Here is a 17,694-nt window from a genome sequence, read left to right as displayed (position 1 = left end):
TATTTATATACATTGAAATTACAGTAGTTAAGGATAGTTATTATTTTTGGAGTATATCGCAATTTTTTGTGCCTTTATTTCGGCCTGAATCACATCCAAAGACATGGGGACAGTAATATTTACTGATATTCCATCTGTAAATTGTAGTTTTCATCTAGTGGATTTTAGGGGACTTGGGCAATGCATGGATGCATGATTTCTTATATTTTTCTAAATCATTTACATGTGCACTGTGCTCATACACGTGGCTTACAAAGTCACTGAACAGTAAGATGACATATGGCTCTCACGACCTCTGTCTTCCAGAACACAATGCACTTTCTACACTACGTAAGGTCCCGATGCTTGAACGATGTAAATAAACGGACGAGTTTCCAGATACTACCCCAAGTGCCACTTTGCTGTACAAATCTATAATGGATACTTCCTTTCAAAGAAGCAGATGTTGATAGGAGTATCGGTGAAACTCATCATGCCACATAGACAGTCCCACTCAGACCATGTATAGTGCACTTTAATACAATGTTGAACACACTCGATCATATGACTAGACGACACTTCCTAACTGCACCTACACATATTTACACGTTTTGATCCATTGGCAGTCAAATTGCGTGTACTGGTGAACAGTGGTACGCTGGAGCCATTTACTCGTGGCTCAGCAGGTTAGGAAACTCAAATGGCAGCGTTTCCTGACCCTGTAATTCAGGCAGTCCCACTGTGGGATGTTGTTCAGATGCTGGAAACTCAAATGCCTGATCTGTTAATTCAGGTAACACATCTGTGTGCTCTTGCTGCTGAAGATAGACTAGTGATGATGCAGCAAATAGATGTATGCTCTGCTATTACACATATGCATTCGAATGCTACTTATGTGATGAAAAAGTATTCATGAAATTACACACACATACTGTGAGAGGGATAGGAGTAGATTAATACTTACATTCGAATGGGATGTCTCCTTATTCTGTCTGAGTAGCAACTGATTTCTGATGACGCTTCGTTATGCTGAACCTTACACAATGGCAAACAGAATATGAGTGTCGAGATTTGCTCACATGACTTAGCGAGAGAAAGAGTTAATAGAGGGGGCATGGGAGAGAAGGATAAATCTAGCTGTCCCCATTTTCCCAGCCAATAGGAAGAATTTCCCACCATTTTAAATCCACATAATGGGTCTATAGATGAAGGAGAGGAAAAATTTATGTCTTCAGCCCTCTTATCCCAGCCAAGAAGACAATAGCCCCCAAACGCTTTGTCCCCTCCCCTCCAATTTTAAGCATTTTTTTTATTTTCTCGCTATTATTTTCATTCTGCCGCCATTTTCTATTTCATATCATTTTTAAGCTACTGAGCTGGACGAGAGCTATGTTGGGAGGGAGGGGAGAGGTATGGAGGGGATGAAAGTTGGAACAGACGGGTGGGAGAAGGGAAGGGGTGACTTTGAAAGGTATCACTGAAGATCGAGCAGCAACACACAATAAAACTGAAGAGAGAACATGTGGGTATTGCCACATTCACATAGCTATGGTGGCAGTGTGGTGCATGTACTTATTCTGTACAAATGAGCAAATGAACGAGTGTCAAAGTTAAAACCTGATTGCAATGTCTGTTAACTAGCGATTGCGATAACAGTGTTTGCACAGCAGTTCCATTCGACCAACGATCCCAGAGGGTGTACACTCTCTCAGTGATGAATGCGTCTTCCGATCACGTGGGCATGGGAGAATAATATATGCGTATCTGGAATGAAACGAAGTTTCTTTGTGATCACGGACCTGAAAAAGAGAAAGTGAATGGGGCGTCTCAAAGAAAATTCAGTATGTGAAGGTATGGAGCTCGTGTTGAGCACAAACAATGAGGTCCACAGATTCCAGAATACAGGCTCTCGATAAACGCGTCTGTACTGTATGGTGGCTCAACTCACATGCCTCTTGTCCTTTGCTGACTTATGCAGTATGCACCACACCTATTGTCCGAATTTTGTCTCTCGGTAAGTACGCACACCAACGGATAGCTGATGTAGTTAGCGTGTGATGGCTGTGAGAAGCTCCTATACGTTGATACAGAACTGGTTGTTCCGTCTTGTTACATTATCTCAAGGTATCCAGAATTCCTTTATCAGTATAGATTGGTCTTTGTAACTATTTGCTCCGATATCGAGAAGATCTGATGAAGAAGTGGAAGCCATAGTGTTTATTTGATTATTATTAATGCACATTTCCTTCCCATTCCTGTTATGTTACTTTTACATGTCGGAATGTTTGTTTTGGTTGTGATTCTGTAAGTAGGAAGCTGTAATGCAAAGATTCATGTTTTGTTTTGTTTGGTTTGGTGTCGGTCTGACTCTGTTAGGTAGACTGGCAAAGATGGAACAGTAGTGGGGAAGCATATGGGGGTTGGTAGCAAGTCATCCCCTCCCCTTCAGGCGTGAGCAGAGTGAGCGACAAGGTTACTTAGCCAGTTTTCGTCACTCCGGTTCTGGATGGCTGAGAATATGGAAGAAACCTGTGCTGGCCTCCATCAAGCTGTATTGTAATTTAAGAAAAGTTTTAAGTATATCACAAATTACGTCACTAATCCATTCTTTCCCAGCGTCATCGCAGTTAGGTTTACGTTGCAACTACCTCTTTCAATTTTTTTCCGAGTATAATGGATAGTCAGAACTCAAATTTCTTATGTGAGCTTTGAGAGCTTTGTAATCTTGTTTTAAGATGTTAATCTGGTGGTGCCTTCAGCATCCACATTGGTTTTGAGTTGATTTCTAAGTCACGGAGTGCTTAACTGCTTCATTTCATTAAATTCCAGAATTTGTAATCTTTTTGTCGATAGCATGGGCTTCTCCCTATGTACAACCTTCACCCATGTGGTCGTAACTTTGTGACCAAGTGTAATCATTTACTTATTGTACTTTCAGCTTGGGAACTGGGCATGCGAGTAATGTGAAATATTTAACGAATTTTGTGTGTGAATTAGTTGATTCGATTTATTTTTCTTTGTTGGTACTTGACTCCACGTTGACATTTGTGCAGTACTGTTCGGAGAAATGGCCCCCAGTATCCTACATTCAATTCAGTTAGGTTTTCAGAGTGGAATTATAATATAAAATCCAAGAACGATCACAGATGGTGAGCAATTTAGAGCCACTGATTTCCGAGATCCAACGGATCCCACGTGGACTTGGCTGCACAACCTATGAGCTAACAATCGTTCTTGCTGGAACACAGTCAGAATTGCATGCATTTCTTATGAAGATTTGATACTGTCCAAGAACAATCAAAGATGATGAGTAAATTTCTTTGCAACAATGACAAGATGTTAATGAAATGTTGTGGCTGGTTCGTCATTGCATACGACAGTCCTTGTGGAAATTCAATGACGGTCTTGCGATTGTTCTTGTGGCGAATATGATAGGAAATATTTCATTTTTGGATATTAACTCTGTATTTGTGTCTGCTTGCGTTTTGACCATACCACCCCCCCCCCCCCTCCAGTATAAGATCGCGTCCAAGTTTGCTATGTTGTTCCCGTCAAAATCACAGGAGGAGCGAAAAATTCGTTCTGAATAGATTTCGTTATAAGAGCAGAGACCATGTGTGGCATGAGTATGAGAGTGTCGTTTGAGAAAGGTTATCCGAAGAGCAACGTAACATTCCGTTGCTTCCCATGCACATCACTGAATTAACAGATCATTTAGAGTAGAGGGAGTGTGCATCACTTCTCTGTAGCTTAATGAACGTTAATTCGTGCAGATTTGAGAAGAGGGGCATGTGACCCAATAAATGTTATATTTACATGACAATTTTATGTGTATACAACAGTCATTCCACCCCCCGTCCCCCCCGTCCCCCACTCCCAGCCCATACCCAGTAAATGTTTTCCTGAAATGAGCCGTTATAGTGTAGTAATTTCAAATCTGAAATTAATGAAAGGAAATATCAGATGTGGGAGTATAACGTGTCTGACAGAGGTTCAGATTCAATCGGTTAACTGGATTCTTTGGTTGCGTGTGTCCCGACCTTTGCTTTATCAGTTGCGAAATAGATTCATTAAATAATCATTAAATGTAATAATCAATTGAACTGTACAATGGGTCCCTTTAATGATTATTTCCCAAGAACTGAATCAAAGAAAGCAGCGACAGTACCAGTATCGATGCAAGTTTAAATCACCAGAGTCGGGCAATAATCCCTTGACAGAACTGAGACAGAGCAAAATTTAGTCACTCGAATTGTCCACAAGGAATAAAGACATGCAGGAACAATGGTAATCTTGCAACGTTCACGCATTTTTGTGACATGGCTGCCACACAGATCCACCCTTCGAGAGCAGACCTAAGGAACTGAGAGAAAGTACTGGTGTCCAACGTGCAGCTGACTTGTGTGGCAGAGGTTAGAGGCTTCATGCACTTTGTTGTGACCTCAGCACCAGCACAATGGTGACGAGCTGGTCAGCGGTGTTTGGGCAGTGGCACATGAAGTCTGTGCACCTGTTCAACCAGGCGCGTGGTGGGAGTGTCCTTGTGCTGCTGACTAATGACAGCAGCGGTAGGCAGCCCTGACTGTGATCTGTCCATCGTAACGTGTGGTTGGCATAAAGGCTGTGTCGCATGAAAAGTGACAAAGTAAAGCGCTCATTATTTGCTGAGATCAAATTTCACTGACATACTCGATCATGGAAGTAGGGCACGGGGTTCAATCTAGCCTGGACGCTCCAGTGCACAGACACTACACAAACTGTCTGCACTCATTTGAATATGGTGCCATCGCTTCTTGAAAACAGATCTAGCAACTGGGACAGACAAACCCAACGGTGTGGAGGATGATGTCTGGAACTCGACAGGAAAGAATATAGAAAACTGGTGCAAAAGTTAATCTGGCCCCAACATCCGCTGGTCATGTGGGGAGTGATTGTAACTTGTTCAGCGGTTGGGGAGCAGTGCGACATTGTTATGATACAGCACAGGCGTTTGAAATGGACATGGGGACTGACGCGTGATGTAGTCTGCTGGCAGCTGTGGTGAGGGTGACCCAGTCATCTGTGCTGGGTGTGGCCTGGATGGTTGTGCCAGGCAGCCAAAGTAGTGCCTGTACTATGCCAGTGTGTAATGTGATGTGAGTATAGCGCTGTAGATCGGCATGCACGAATACACCGCCAGTGCTGTGCCTCATCAATGCATGCAGTCAGAGGCAGGCCATGTGGGAAAGTGGACATTCTGACAGTGGTCTGGACAAGACATCGTCAGGTGAGGGTACCACCATAAAGTCACCAGAGATGGTGAGAGATTATCTGTAGATAAGGTCGGCAGGTGAAGCGCCGGTTTCTTCTTTGGGTGTTCCTTACAGGCCGGGAATTACTGGCAGGAAAGTCCCCAATTAGGTGATGGCGTGCTAAATAAGTGATGCTCTGACTTTTTGATGGAGTCGCTCTACCATACCACTAGACGCTAGGCGGTATCTGGTTATTCTGTGTAGCTGCATGCTACACAGTCGAGCAATGTGTGTGAACAGCATGCAGACAAAATGGCAGCTGCATCCATTGTGATGTGACTGGGGCAGTAGAAGAGTGCCACTCAGGTGTCAATGAAAGTGGTGGAGACAGGTTTGGATGTGACCAGTATGGGTGTTACCTCCAGCCAGCGAGTAGAGTGGTTCACCATTGTCAGCAGATTACACTTGCCTTCGGGCAGACGGAATGGGTCTATGATGTCCACATGGACATCTTGCATTGGAAAAGCCGTCGATGTGTAGATGATTTTGACGCCCTGGCATGCAGGTCAAGTGCATGCCCATTTACAGCTGTCTTTCCGTAGTCCTGGCCAGACAAAATGCGAGGCCACAAGCTCCACGATGAAGTTGATGCCAGGGCATGACAATCTGGGGACAAGACAGAAAGCATTGTGTTGGTATTTCTGTGGCAGAAATGGACAGTGTATGCCTGTTGAAACATCGCACCAAATCTTGCAAACAGCGCCAGGAATGGGCACTAGTTTGAGTCATGGCCACTGGAGGTTCCGTTACGGAGTCTGTCCACTTGTTTGTTACTCTCGTGATCTTGGGCAACGTCCTCAAAGTTCACAGGAGGTGAGACAATGGCACAAGTGTGGGACAAGCAGTCGGCGTTGAATTGTAAGTTCTGGAAATATGGAGGGTTAATGGGGAGAACTGCGACACAAACTTCAAATTCCAAAATTGGTATTGCTTTTCCAAAATGCGTGACATAGGACTTGTGATCGATGTAAATCACAAAAGGACTGGCTTCTACACATGAGCACTGTCTCAAACACCACAAACCAAGTGGCTGTCATCTATTGCCGATATGTTCCAGAAGCACTGGACCTATTGCAGTCAGGCTAGCAGCCACGACAAAAGCCAGTTCAGTGTCATGCATTGGGTATGTGAGCAGTGTTGCTTCTGTCAGGTTCCATTTAGACTCAAAACTTCTCTCCATTGCCTCTGTCCTGATAATGAGAGACTTCCCCTGCGAGGTGTGGCTGTTTAGTACTGCATTCAGAGGTTACAGCACTCTGGCGGGATTAGGCAGATGGCGCCGATGAGAATTTAACTGCCTGAGGTAGTGGCATAAGTCATCATGTGTCTCTGAGTGTGGCATGTTCAATATCGCCCGTATCTTGTCCAGTAGTAACTTGGATCCGCTAGGGTAAACGCCGTAAAAACTCAATATCTCTGACCCAAAATATACTTTTCGTTCGGTTAATTCTAATGCCAGCCTCACTCAGGCATCAAAAAGGTAGTGGGTGGTGGAGCTCAGGAAACTTCAGATAGAACAGGATATCGGCAAGAAATGCAAAATAACGTAGTAAGCCGTCATGTAGTCAGTTTTTCTAGATATAACTGAGCCCGTCAAGGCTTGGCTAAAATCTTGTAGTTACTGGGCACCAGCCCAGTCATAGTCGCCATGAATTGTCTTTCTTGGACCTAAGTGCAAGGTAGAAGGTCATAGCCTCCTTGGTGGTCGAACAATTGCCTTGTCACAGCGTGGTCCCAACTCAGCCTTTACTACAATAAATCGTTTGGGTGCCAGTCGACAAGACGGCAAGAGTTGGGTAGGTCAGAGGTAGTCACAATGTGTTATACTGTCGAATGTCTGACGACCCTCAGTGTACAAGTTAGGCTAGTGAGCTCCAGAAATTTGTCCAGTATGTCTGCATATGCTGCAGTGGACTTCTCTGACATAAAGTTGAAAAAATGGCCTACTTTTGCTACTCCATTATCTTCAAATTCATGTTGATATTATAAACTGTTTGGTATTTGCAACAACAGCTGGCAGTTTATTGTGGTCGAGGAGATCCACACCCATGACTGGCTGACTGACATGAGCCACAGTGAATGTTAACACAAATGTGTTGCGAAGTGCAAGGTTAACTTTCAAGTTGTGCTGAGTCTGTACTCGCAAGTATAGACACTTCATGTAGTCTCCATGCCTCCATTGTGCGAAGGCCACGAGGCCGGATCAAGCCCCATGCTGTGCTTCTGTGACAGATGATGTCAGAGAACTTTGCAACTTCTTAATGCTTTATTTCATTACATTTACTATCAGCGTTTTCCAAGGTGATAGCTTTATATGTGACTCACAGCCTTTAGGCCAGCCACATCTTACTATGGACAGTTTGCAGCCAGTGCTGCCTGCCACTGCTGTCACTAGCCAGCAGAGCAAAGACATGCCAACCAAATGCCAGGCCGAACCTACATACTGACGTCACATGCCACAGTCCAATCACCACTCACCAGCACCATGCATCATGCTAATGCCATGTTCCAATCAGTCTTGTTAAACACAAACTTCTGCCACACAAACCAGCCTCAGGCTGGACAGAAGTGCTTTCTCATAGCTCCTGAGCTCTGCTTTCCAACTGAGGGGGGAGGGGTGCGAGAAATCTGTGTAGCAGCTGTGCAAGAAAACAGTCCAGAGCTACTCACAGCCAGTACATAAAATACATGTTTGCCATAAATTTATTTATTCCACACAAATAATTAAGTGAAAAAATGACAAAAATGGTATCTGACTGCAATGTCTATTAACCATCGATAACAATAAAGGTGTTTGCACAACAATTCCACGCAAATTCTGATCACAGAAGGTGTACGCTCTTCAGTGATTGATTGTAAGAGAACAATGGACGTCCTTTTGGTACAAAATGAACTTTCTTTCCAAACACAGGGCACTGTGTACTCCGCGGGCTTTTCAAAGAGGGAGCAAACAGGGGGCACTAAACAAAATTCTGTACATGTAAGTGAGAAGCTCACATTACACTCAACCTGCATGGTCCACAAATTGCAGGAAATGGATCCTGCGTCTGTGCTGTACTGTGGTTCAACTGCCACTGCTCTTGCTTTTTGCTGATCCACGCCATGTGTGCCATATGTTCTCAGAACCGGTAAGTAGGGGCGCCGATGAGTAGCTGATGCAGCTAGCTTTTGGCAGCTGTGAGCAGCTCTGGTCTGTACACACTTTTTTGCGGCACAGCTGATACAGCATGTCTCTAGTGCTACCCAGGCAAGAAGCCCTGAGAGAATCTTGTTTCCTCAGCAGTTGGTGAATATTTGTTTTCCTCTGTGAGTAATTAGATTGTAGTTTTCATCTTTCTGATTTACATCATCATCTACATCTTCATCTATATTTGGCAAACCCCCTTCTGTGTTTCATTCGCAAATGGTGTGTTGAATGAACGACTGTTGATGAACGTCTGTAAGACCTGTGATTTTTTTCGTAGTGATTACTCGCGAGACGTGCGAGGGAGGAAGTATCATGATGCCGAACTCTTCTTTCTATGTATGCTCTCGGATACTTTTTACAGTAAGCTTTTCCGTGATATACCACTCCTCTCGTGTAGTGACTGCTACTGGAAATTGTTGAGCATCTCCGTAATGCTCTCCCAAACCAGTGATGTAATGTACCCCTCTTCACTGGACCTTGCCTTACTCACCTACAGAACTTACTTGGTAAGAATCCCAGAGTGATGAACAACACTCGAGTGTTTTGCAGGCCGCTTCTTTGGCGGATAAATCATACTCCCTTAAAATTCTTTTCCAATTACTACTACAGATTGTTTTCTACGGACATTCTACTTTAGCTCTGTTGCTCCCAGGTATTTTACTGTTGTTAGTGTAGCCAATGACTTTTTATCAACAGCATAATCAAAAACTAATGGATTCCTTGGCCTATTTACGCGCAGCTTGTTACATTTATAAACGTTCAGGGTCAGCTATCAGTCCTTGGCCCAATCATTGAGACTGAATTGATTTTCTACAGTTATTTGCAGTGTTTCGATACATTTACTTTCCAATGTTAATGATTCACTGGTCAATACTCTGCATTTTTGTATAACTTTCCTAACATGTTCCCTTTCAGGAAGCGGACTGTGACTGACTTCACCTCTCATACACAAACAAAAACCATAGCAATCAATCACCTCAATAATTCTAGACTCAGTGCGCATGTTATTAAATCAGACTAGGTTTATTTTTTTGGAATACATAGTATCTCAGCGGCCAATGATTGCAGACATGAAAACCACGTATAGCATTCTAGTTCACATTACGTTCTGCATCTCTCAACCTTTATTTTCATGTTTCGTGCGCCTAATATGAAACTGATAGATGTGTGCATTATTCAGTTTCTGTTTCACCATGATTCGTTTTTACTGCGGCTCTCCTTCCGTAATTCAACATATCCCTATACATCTGTGCTTATTGCTGTGAATATTAATCTCTACATGGTTTCAAGGAAGTAAGTCGGCAGAAGAGAAACTTGAAGTATATTTCTGACAGAATCAGGAAAATGCATTCTTTGATTAAAGCCCTTAACATTAAACAAGTTGAGTTTTCGCCCTCCTATACTTAAAATCAAATACTGTGAAGCATCCGTTATCCAGATGAAACCACCTATTAATTTGCATGAAGGCGGAAATTATTAAAACTGATGTCTCGATTGCAACTGATATTTAAGTTGCAATAAAACTATCATTCATGATTCCTTTAAAACATAACATCAGTTTTCTTCAGCATCCCTCCCCAGTAACAGACAGAGCTTTTTTGTTGACAGTAGATCAGAGCCAGTCCTTCGAAAGATGTAAAGCGTAAGTCATGGCATACAAGTGGAAATACAGTAATGCTTTCTAGTAGTTCTTACCGAGAATATAAAGGAGACATCCATAGAAAAACATCTGGAGGATGTGAGTTGTAGCTTTCGATCCAGCAGCTGTTGTGAGAACAGCAGCAACTGGAACAGGCAAAAAAAAAAAAAAAAAAAAAAAAAACACTTAGTTAAAGCTCACTAGATTAGTAGATACGATTTGACAATTGTGACATTAAATTTTCAGGTTCATTATTTCTGAGCTACAATTTTCTAACTGAATTCGTGGTCTAAACTTAACATTGTATTGCATAATTTGAACCTAATCTTTTAAATCCTCTACCTTACCATTACGTGGTGAAGGAAGTTTTCCATGATAGAGGTAGGCGACTATACAGATTTGACACAAATTGCAAGTATGGAGAAGTCTTAATCGAGAAGTTCTTTATTACATGTTGTGTGCTTCGAAAAATTGTCGTCAGACATAAGCTGTGGGAAAATGTACAGAAATAATGATCTACGTTTAGGCTCAAGAAGCTGATCACATGGGTTGTATATAGTAATACAATTCACATTTCATAAAACTGCCTATAGTAGTAGAGTTGTCAGTCCACCGAATGCGACTGTCAGAAAATTTGGCAATTTGTGGTAAGATCCTATGGGACCAAACTGCTAAGATCATCGGTCCCTAAGCTTACACAATACTTAATCTAACTTTAAGTTACATTAATGACAACGCATACACCCATGCCCGAGGGAGGAATCGAACCTCCGACGTGGGTAGCCGCGCGAACCGTGAGAAGGCGCCTGAGACCGCATGGTTATCCCGCGCGGCGCAGCTGTGAGACTCGCTGTAGCAACTCATGGTATAAATAAATAAATAAATGTCGTGTGGCTAGGGCCTCCCGTCGGGTAGACCGTTCGCCTGGTGCAGGTCTTCCGAGTTGACGCCACTTCGGCGACCTGCGCGTCGATGGGGATGAAATGGTGATGATTAGGACAACACAACAACACCCAGTCTCTGAGCGGAGAATATCTCCGACACAGCCGGGAATCGAACCCTGGCCCTAACTCATGGTATAACTGACTTCCTATGTATATGAATCTCATGTATTTAAATAAATTTTTGCATGCGGTGTTCCTGTTATATTTCGATCTACGGTTTGTATTGTATGTTATTGTATGGAACTAGGGACCTAGAAACAACGGAGAGGTTCCGTCCCCGCCGTATCCCTCAGTGGAACACAACCCCACAACCGGCTACAGCAGTCCACTCACCACACTGCTGCCCCACACGAACCCAGGATTATTGTGCGGCTCGGCCCCCAGTGGACCCACCGGGAACGTCTCACACCAGACGAGTGTAACCCCAATGTTTGCGTGGTGAAGTAATTATGGCGTACGCGTACGTGGAGAACTTGTTTGCGCAGCAGTCGCCTATAGAGAGTAACTGAGGCGGAATTAGGGGAACCACCCCGCATTCGCTGAGGAAGATGGGAAACCGCCTAAAAACCATCCTCAGACTGGCTGGCACACTGGACCTCGACACTGATCCGCCGGGCGGATTCGTGCTGGTGACCGGCGCTCCTTCCCGCCCGGAAAGCGGTGCGTTAAACCACTTTTTCCATGCAAGTTTCTTTGTGTGTGTGTGTGTGTGTGTGTGTGTGTGTGTGTGTGATTTCCTAAGAAACGAAACTGCTGTGGTCATCGGTCCCGAGACTTACTAACTACCTAAACTAACTTTAACTTATGCTGAGAACAACACAAACACACACACACACACACACACACACACACACACACACACACACCAATGCCCGAGGGAGGACTCGAACCTCCGGCGCGAGGGGCCGTGCAATCAGCGAAATGGCGCCTCTAACCGAGCGGTCACTCCGCCCGGCTGCAAGTTTCTACGTCGATTTGCAGAGAAAGTAATCTCAATTCATTTTCTCGTCAATGTGAATGCCTTTGCTTAATGCTTACTTCATATATTACTGTAGTTTACGTCTTTGATAGCACTATCATATGCAGTCCAAACTTTTCATCTCAGAGTAGCACTTGCAACATACGTCCTCAGTTATTTACTGGATGTATTCCAGTCTCTGTCTTCCCCTGCAACTTTTGCCCTCTACAAATCCCTCTAGAACCATGAAAGTTATTCCCTGACTTCTGAACAATTATCCTGTCGTCTTGTCCCATCTTCTTGTGAGTGTTTTCCATACATTCCTTTCCTCGCTGCTTGTATCAAGGACCTCATTTCTTGCCTTATCAGTTCACCTAAATTTCAACATTCTTCTAAAGCACCATTTCTCAAATACTTCGAATCTTTTCTGTCCTGATTTTTCCACAGTCCATGTTTCACTACCATAGAATGCCATGCTCCAAACACACATTGTCAGAAATTTATTTCCCAAATTAATGTCTATGTTTAATACTAGTAGACCTCATGGACAGGAATTCACTTTTTTCCAGTGCTAGTCTGCTTTTGATATCATCCTCGCTCTGTCCATGATGACTCATCTTGCAGAATTCCTTAACTTCGTCTACTTCATATGAACCCAATTCTGATACGTTTCTCGCTGTCCTCATTTCTAATACTTCTCAATACTTTCATCATTTCTTCTGGTAAACCTTCCGGGATGTAAGGTCGTGATCCATGAAACTCTATGGCTCCTAACGTTTCGTCCAGAGCTGCGCTGGACATCTTCAGAGGGGTGTTTCTCTCTGGACGAAACGTTAGGAGCCGAAGAGTTTCATGGATCACGACCTTACATCCCGGAAGGTTTACCAGAAGATATGTCATCCGGTCGTGAAAGCCTTCATACTTTCATCATTCTTTGATTTGCTCCCAGTTCATATTCTGTACGCACTAGATAATTCATTCCAGTCAACAGATCCTGCATTTGCTCTGCATTTTCATTGAGGGTAGCAACGTCATCAGTAAATCGTATAAATATTTTTTCTTCCTGAGCTTTAATCCCACTCCCGAACATTCCTTTTATTTCCGTCATTGCTTCTTCGATGTACAGATTGAATAATAGGGCCGAAAGACTATATTCCTGTCTTACACCCTTGTTAACAGCAGAACCTCGTTCTTGGTCTTCGAGTTTATTGTTCCATCGAGGTTCATGCACGCATCGAGGTTCATGCACGCACTGTATATTACCAGTCATTCCCTATAGGTTAACCCTATTTTTCTCAGAATTACGAATATACTGTACCGTTTTACAATATCTAACGCTTTTTCCAGGTCGACAAATCCCACTAACGTGTCTTGATTTTCTTAATTCTTGCTTACGTTATTAAATGCAACGTTAGAACTTCCTCTCTTATACGAGTACCTGTACTTTACCTAAAGCCAAACCGATCGTCCAACAGATCCTCAGTTTTCTTTCCGATTCTTCTCTATTCTTATTCTTGTCGGCAACTTTGATGCATGAGCGATTCAGCTGACTGTGCGATAATTGTCGCACTTGTCAGCTCTTGCTATCTTCGTAATTGTATAGACGAGGTTTTTACGAAAGTCTGATGATACATCGCCAGTCTCATACATTTTACACACCAACGTGGGTAGTCATTTTGTTGCCACTTCCTCCAATGCTTTTAGAAACTCCGATAGAATGTTATCTAACCCTTCTGCCTTATTTCATCTTACGTCGTCCAAAGACATTTTCACTCTTGGCTCTAATATTGGATCCCCATCTCTTCCCTGTAGGCTCCCGCTTCTTCACCTATCACGTTATCATATAAGTTCCCAGAATCACAGAGGCCTTTAATGTTCTCTTTCCGCCTATCCACTCTCTCATCTGCATTTAACAGTGGAATTCCCAGTGCGCTCTTAATGTTAGCGACCTTCTTTTAATTTCACAGCAGATTATTTAGACTTTTATGTATGCTGAGTCAGAACTTCCGAAAATCATACTTTCGATTTCTTCTCATTTTTCATATAGCCGTTTCGCGTTAGCCGCCATTCACTTCCTATTTATTTCACTCTAATTGTATTTCTGTATTCCTTCTTTCGCCGATCAACTAAATTATTTCTTCAAGCGCACATGGTTTCTTAGCAGTTACTTTCTTTGTACCTACATTTTTCTTTCAATCTTCTGTGATTGCCTTTTTTAGGAAAGTTGACTCTTCTATAATTGAACCGCCTACTGAACTATTCACTATCGCAATATCTATAGCATCAGAGAACTTCAAGCGCATGTCTGCACTTCTTTGTGGTTGCATACCCCACTTCTATGCGCATTCATTCTTTCTAACTAGTCTCTTGAAATTCAGTCTACTCTCCACCATTACTAAATTGTGATCTCAGTCTGTATCTGCTCCTGAATAAGCGTACTATTCAATATATTATTTCGAACCTGTGACTGACCATGATGTAATCTAACTGAAATCTTGTCATATCTCCCTGCCTTTTTCATGCGTTATCTCCTCCTCCTCTCGTAGTTCTTGAGCACAGTATTAGCTACTACAAGCAGAAATTTATTGCACCTGAAGTACTTTTTCTCCTCTTTCGTTCCTACCACCAGTCCCATATTCTACTGTTACCTTCAATTCTACTCCTTCCCCTACAACAACACTCCAATCTCTTATGGATTAGATTTTCATCGCGCTTTAAGAAATGAATAACCCTTTCAATGTCCTCAAATACTTTCTCTATCTCTTCATCTTCAGCTTGCGACTTTGGCATGTATACATGAACTGTTGTTGTCGATGTTGGTCTGCCGTCATTTCTGATGAGAACAGTCCTATCACTGAATTGTTCACAGTAACTCATTCTCTCCCCTACCTTCCTATTCATAACGAATCCTAATCTCGTTATACCATTTTCCGCTGCTGTTGTTATTACTCTACACTTTTCAGACTGGACCAGTTTATTTTATGAATATCAGATTTATTTTATATGGAACAGAAGCTCCTGATATAACAGTTTGAGTTTGCTAACACTTCGTATTCATATACATATTTGAGGTACCATATTTATTCTCAGACGACGATGCTATTACATATCAAACAGGTAATATCACCACTTGCTTTTTTTTCAGTACGTTCATTGTGAGACAGTTAGGGGTCAATTTCTAATTCTGGTCGTTTTTCAGTTAATTTCTCGGATGCTTTAACCAAGTGAAGAATGAAGATAATACTTCATGGAGTTTTTATATTTTTGGAAGTGGGACGAAAGGATGTTGTGACTTCAGTCATATATCATAACAAAATACTGGTTTATTTTTGCGACCGTTTTGTAGTTAATTTTATTTAGAGTGTACTGGTCACCTTTACTAGGACGAAATCCTTACCTTTTCCTCTGTTGGAGTGTGTTCTCCGGGTGTGGTATATAAGTTCTCTTTGTCAGCAAGTCAGTGGGTATCATCTGGAGGGGTGGTCCCCTGGGAGCTGGGCAGTTTTCACGGAAGTATGGTTGTGGCCTGATGCGTGCTTTTGACAGCAGAGCCAGTGCCTGCCCTATCCCAGAGGAGAAGGAAGCATACCCCTAGTGCCATCCCCAGAGAATAACTGAGCACGACATTTTTGAATATCAGAGGACGAGACACCAAGATTCCACCTGATCAGTGTAGGGAGGTCCGTTGCTTTCACTCAAAAATTTGGTGTATGCAGTCGAAATGAGTCACCCCGCCAACATGCACTGCATGAAGAAGCCGACCAAACGGTACAACTATTCCGTCCCAGGGCCAACTTCTTATTTGATTAGCTGCGTTTTGTACGCCAAGAGTGGGACGTTTTTACAGCATTGCCCAGTGTTCTCTCTCATGAAAAGAAAAGTCAAATGAAAACGACACACATGCAAAAGCAATCGACAGTGTCAGAAAGGACGGTCAAGGCCTTCATGGAGAAATGTTTGCGGTTGCCCACGGAATCATAATTGTACCCAGGCATGCACCCCTTCCTCGGAAGGAAATCGACGTCCATGAAAGCCTTTCTTCAGGTCTCCATAAATATGGAAATCGCATGGAGAGAGACCTGGACTGCATAAAGAATGTGTAAGAGTTTCCCAGAAAAACTTCTGCAGCGAATCGAAACGACCTTGGCAACATGCTTTCGGGCCTGTGGGCCCACATGCTGCTGAGGTTGTTTCGAATTACGTTAAGAATTCAGAGAAAGGAATGAACACCGCAGTAGCTCTTCTTCTGTGATCGAAGTAGGCAAACGCAGAAAAATTGTGATTAAAGCTGAAAGACGTTATAAACCGGGTAAGTACACTGTGTCTCGGTGGAGATAAAAGCATATTTGGTAGGTGATCGGGAGGTTCATATCTGATGATGAGGTCTATACTTCCTACCGGAAGTGCAGCCCAGTCTTCTCCTACGGCACCGTCACTGTAGTTATACTGAAATATTTCGATACCATATAACGTTGCACACCGAGGACGTACGTGGGTTTACTGATCGCTTTCTCGGGAGCACAATCTTGAAGTACCTGTTTCACTCAACGTGGAGCTGGAAGATGTATACTAATAATTATTACGAACATGAGTTTATAGCACGCAGGAATAGGATTAATTCGTGCAGTGAACGTATCGTTTGCACTATTAAGTGACACAGAGGCACCACCAATATTTGCCTTTTACCACTTAAATGATCATTCTAGGTTTACTTCCTGCACCGTGCTCCGACGTTCGAGCCAGACTTCCATTACTCTGTATCGGGAGATCCCAAAACTCTGCGGTCCCGCGGCAGTCGTCAGAGCTTGTTCGCGAAAAAAAAAAAAAAGAGACGCTAACGGCGGACTATCGATAGGGTAGTGCAGCACACAATGTTCAAAATAAAGTAAAAAAAAAAATACAGCGAATGTTGAAAAAAAAAAAACAGACTTCTACATTCAGGCAACCATGGAGACTGCAGGGAAGCAGAAAGAGGAAAGCTAATACGAACTCGGGTATGCCTAAAGCCTACAACAGTTTCATTAATTTTGATACGTAATAGCGAAAGATCTGTCAGAAAATTCTAGGACGTTCCGTTCGTACGTAACATGAGTGAACGAATCCAAATATCCTGCATAAATTTGTTACAGAAACTCACGATTCTAGACAAACAGCGGAAATTTTAAATTTCTTATTTAAAAACGTATTCACGATACTACCGTACCAACATTTCACCACTGCACAGGCTCACGAATGAGAAGTATCCATATTAGCCCGCCGGTATCGAGAAACAAGGCAGCAGGCCATGGTGGATGTCCAGTTACAGTTTACGTCCAATACTCTGTGAAATTGGCTGCTTTCTGCTTTCTTAGTTCATACATCGCGAGAGTAGTCTGCGCAGCGAATAGCCTCGTGTTGCTGGAAATTAGGGTATGTAATTCCTGTGTTCAAAATCGGTAAATAAATCACATTCACAGAATTACGGGAATATTCTAAGCTCAGACATTATGTCATTTCTGAAGTGAAAGCAGCCTTCGTCAAGCAATCAATACTGACTCAGAAAAAAAACTACTCTTGTAAAATATAGCTTGCTCTTCCCGTACAAGAGACGCCGTCTCGGTAGCTCAACATGATCGGTAAGAGTGCTGGCCCTCCGTAACAAATAACGTAATGAATTAATCAACGATCAACTTCAATAGGTGTCATGTGACTTCCGC

General features: G+C 42.9%; 1 protein-coding gene across 1 annotated transcript in view; it reads right to left on the bottom strand.

Annotated features, from left to right (window-relative positions):
* LOC124616220 overlaps positions 1-17,694 on the bottom strand; it is a 139,262-nt gene that overhangs the window by 14,508 nt on the left and 107,060 nt on the right. The window contains exon 3 of the mRNA XM_047144522.1: positions 10,153-10,242. Coding sequence (XP_047000478.1) covers positions 10,153-10,242 — 90 coding nt within the window. The remainder of the gene's footprint in view (positions 1-10,152; positions 10,243-17,694) is intronic.

This window comes from Schistocerca americana, chromosome 5 (assembly GCF_021461395.2).
Source record: "Schistocerca americana isolate TAMUIC-IGC-003095 chromosome 5, iqSchAmer2.1, whole genome shotgun sequence".
Classification (NCBI taxonomy): Eukaryota; Metazoa; Arthropoda; class Insecta; order Orthoptera; family Acrididae; genus Schistocerca; species Schistocerca americana.
This window is presented reverse-complemented; position numbering and strand designations above follow the sequence as displayed.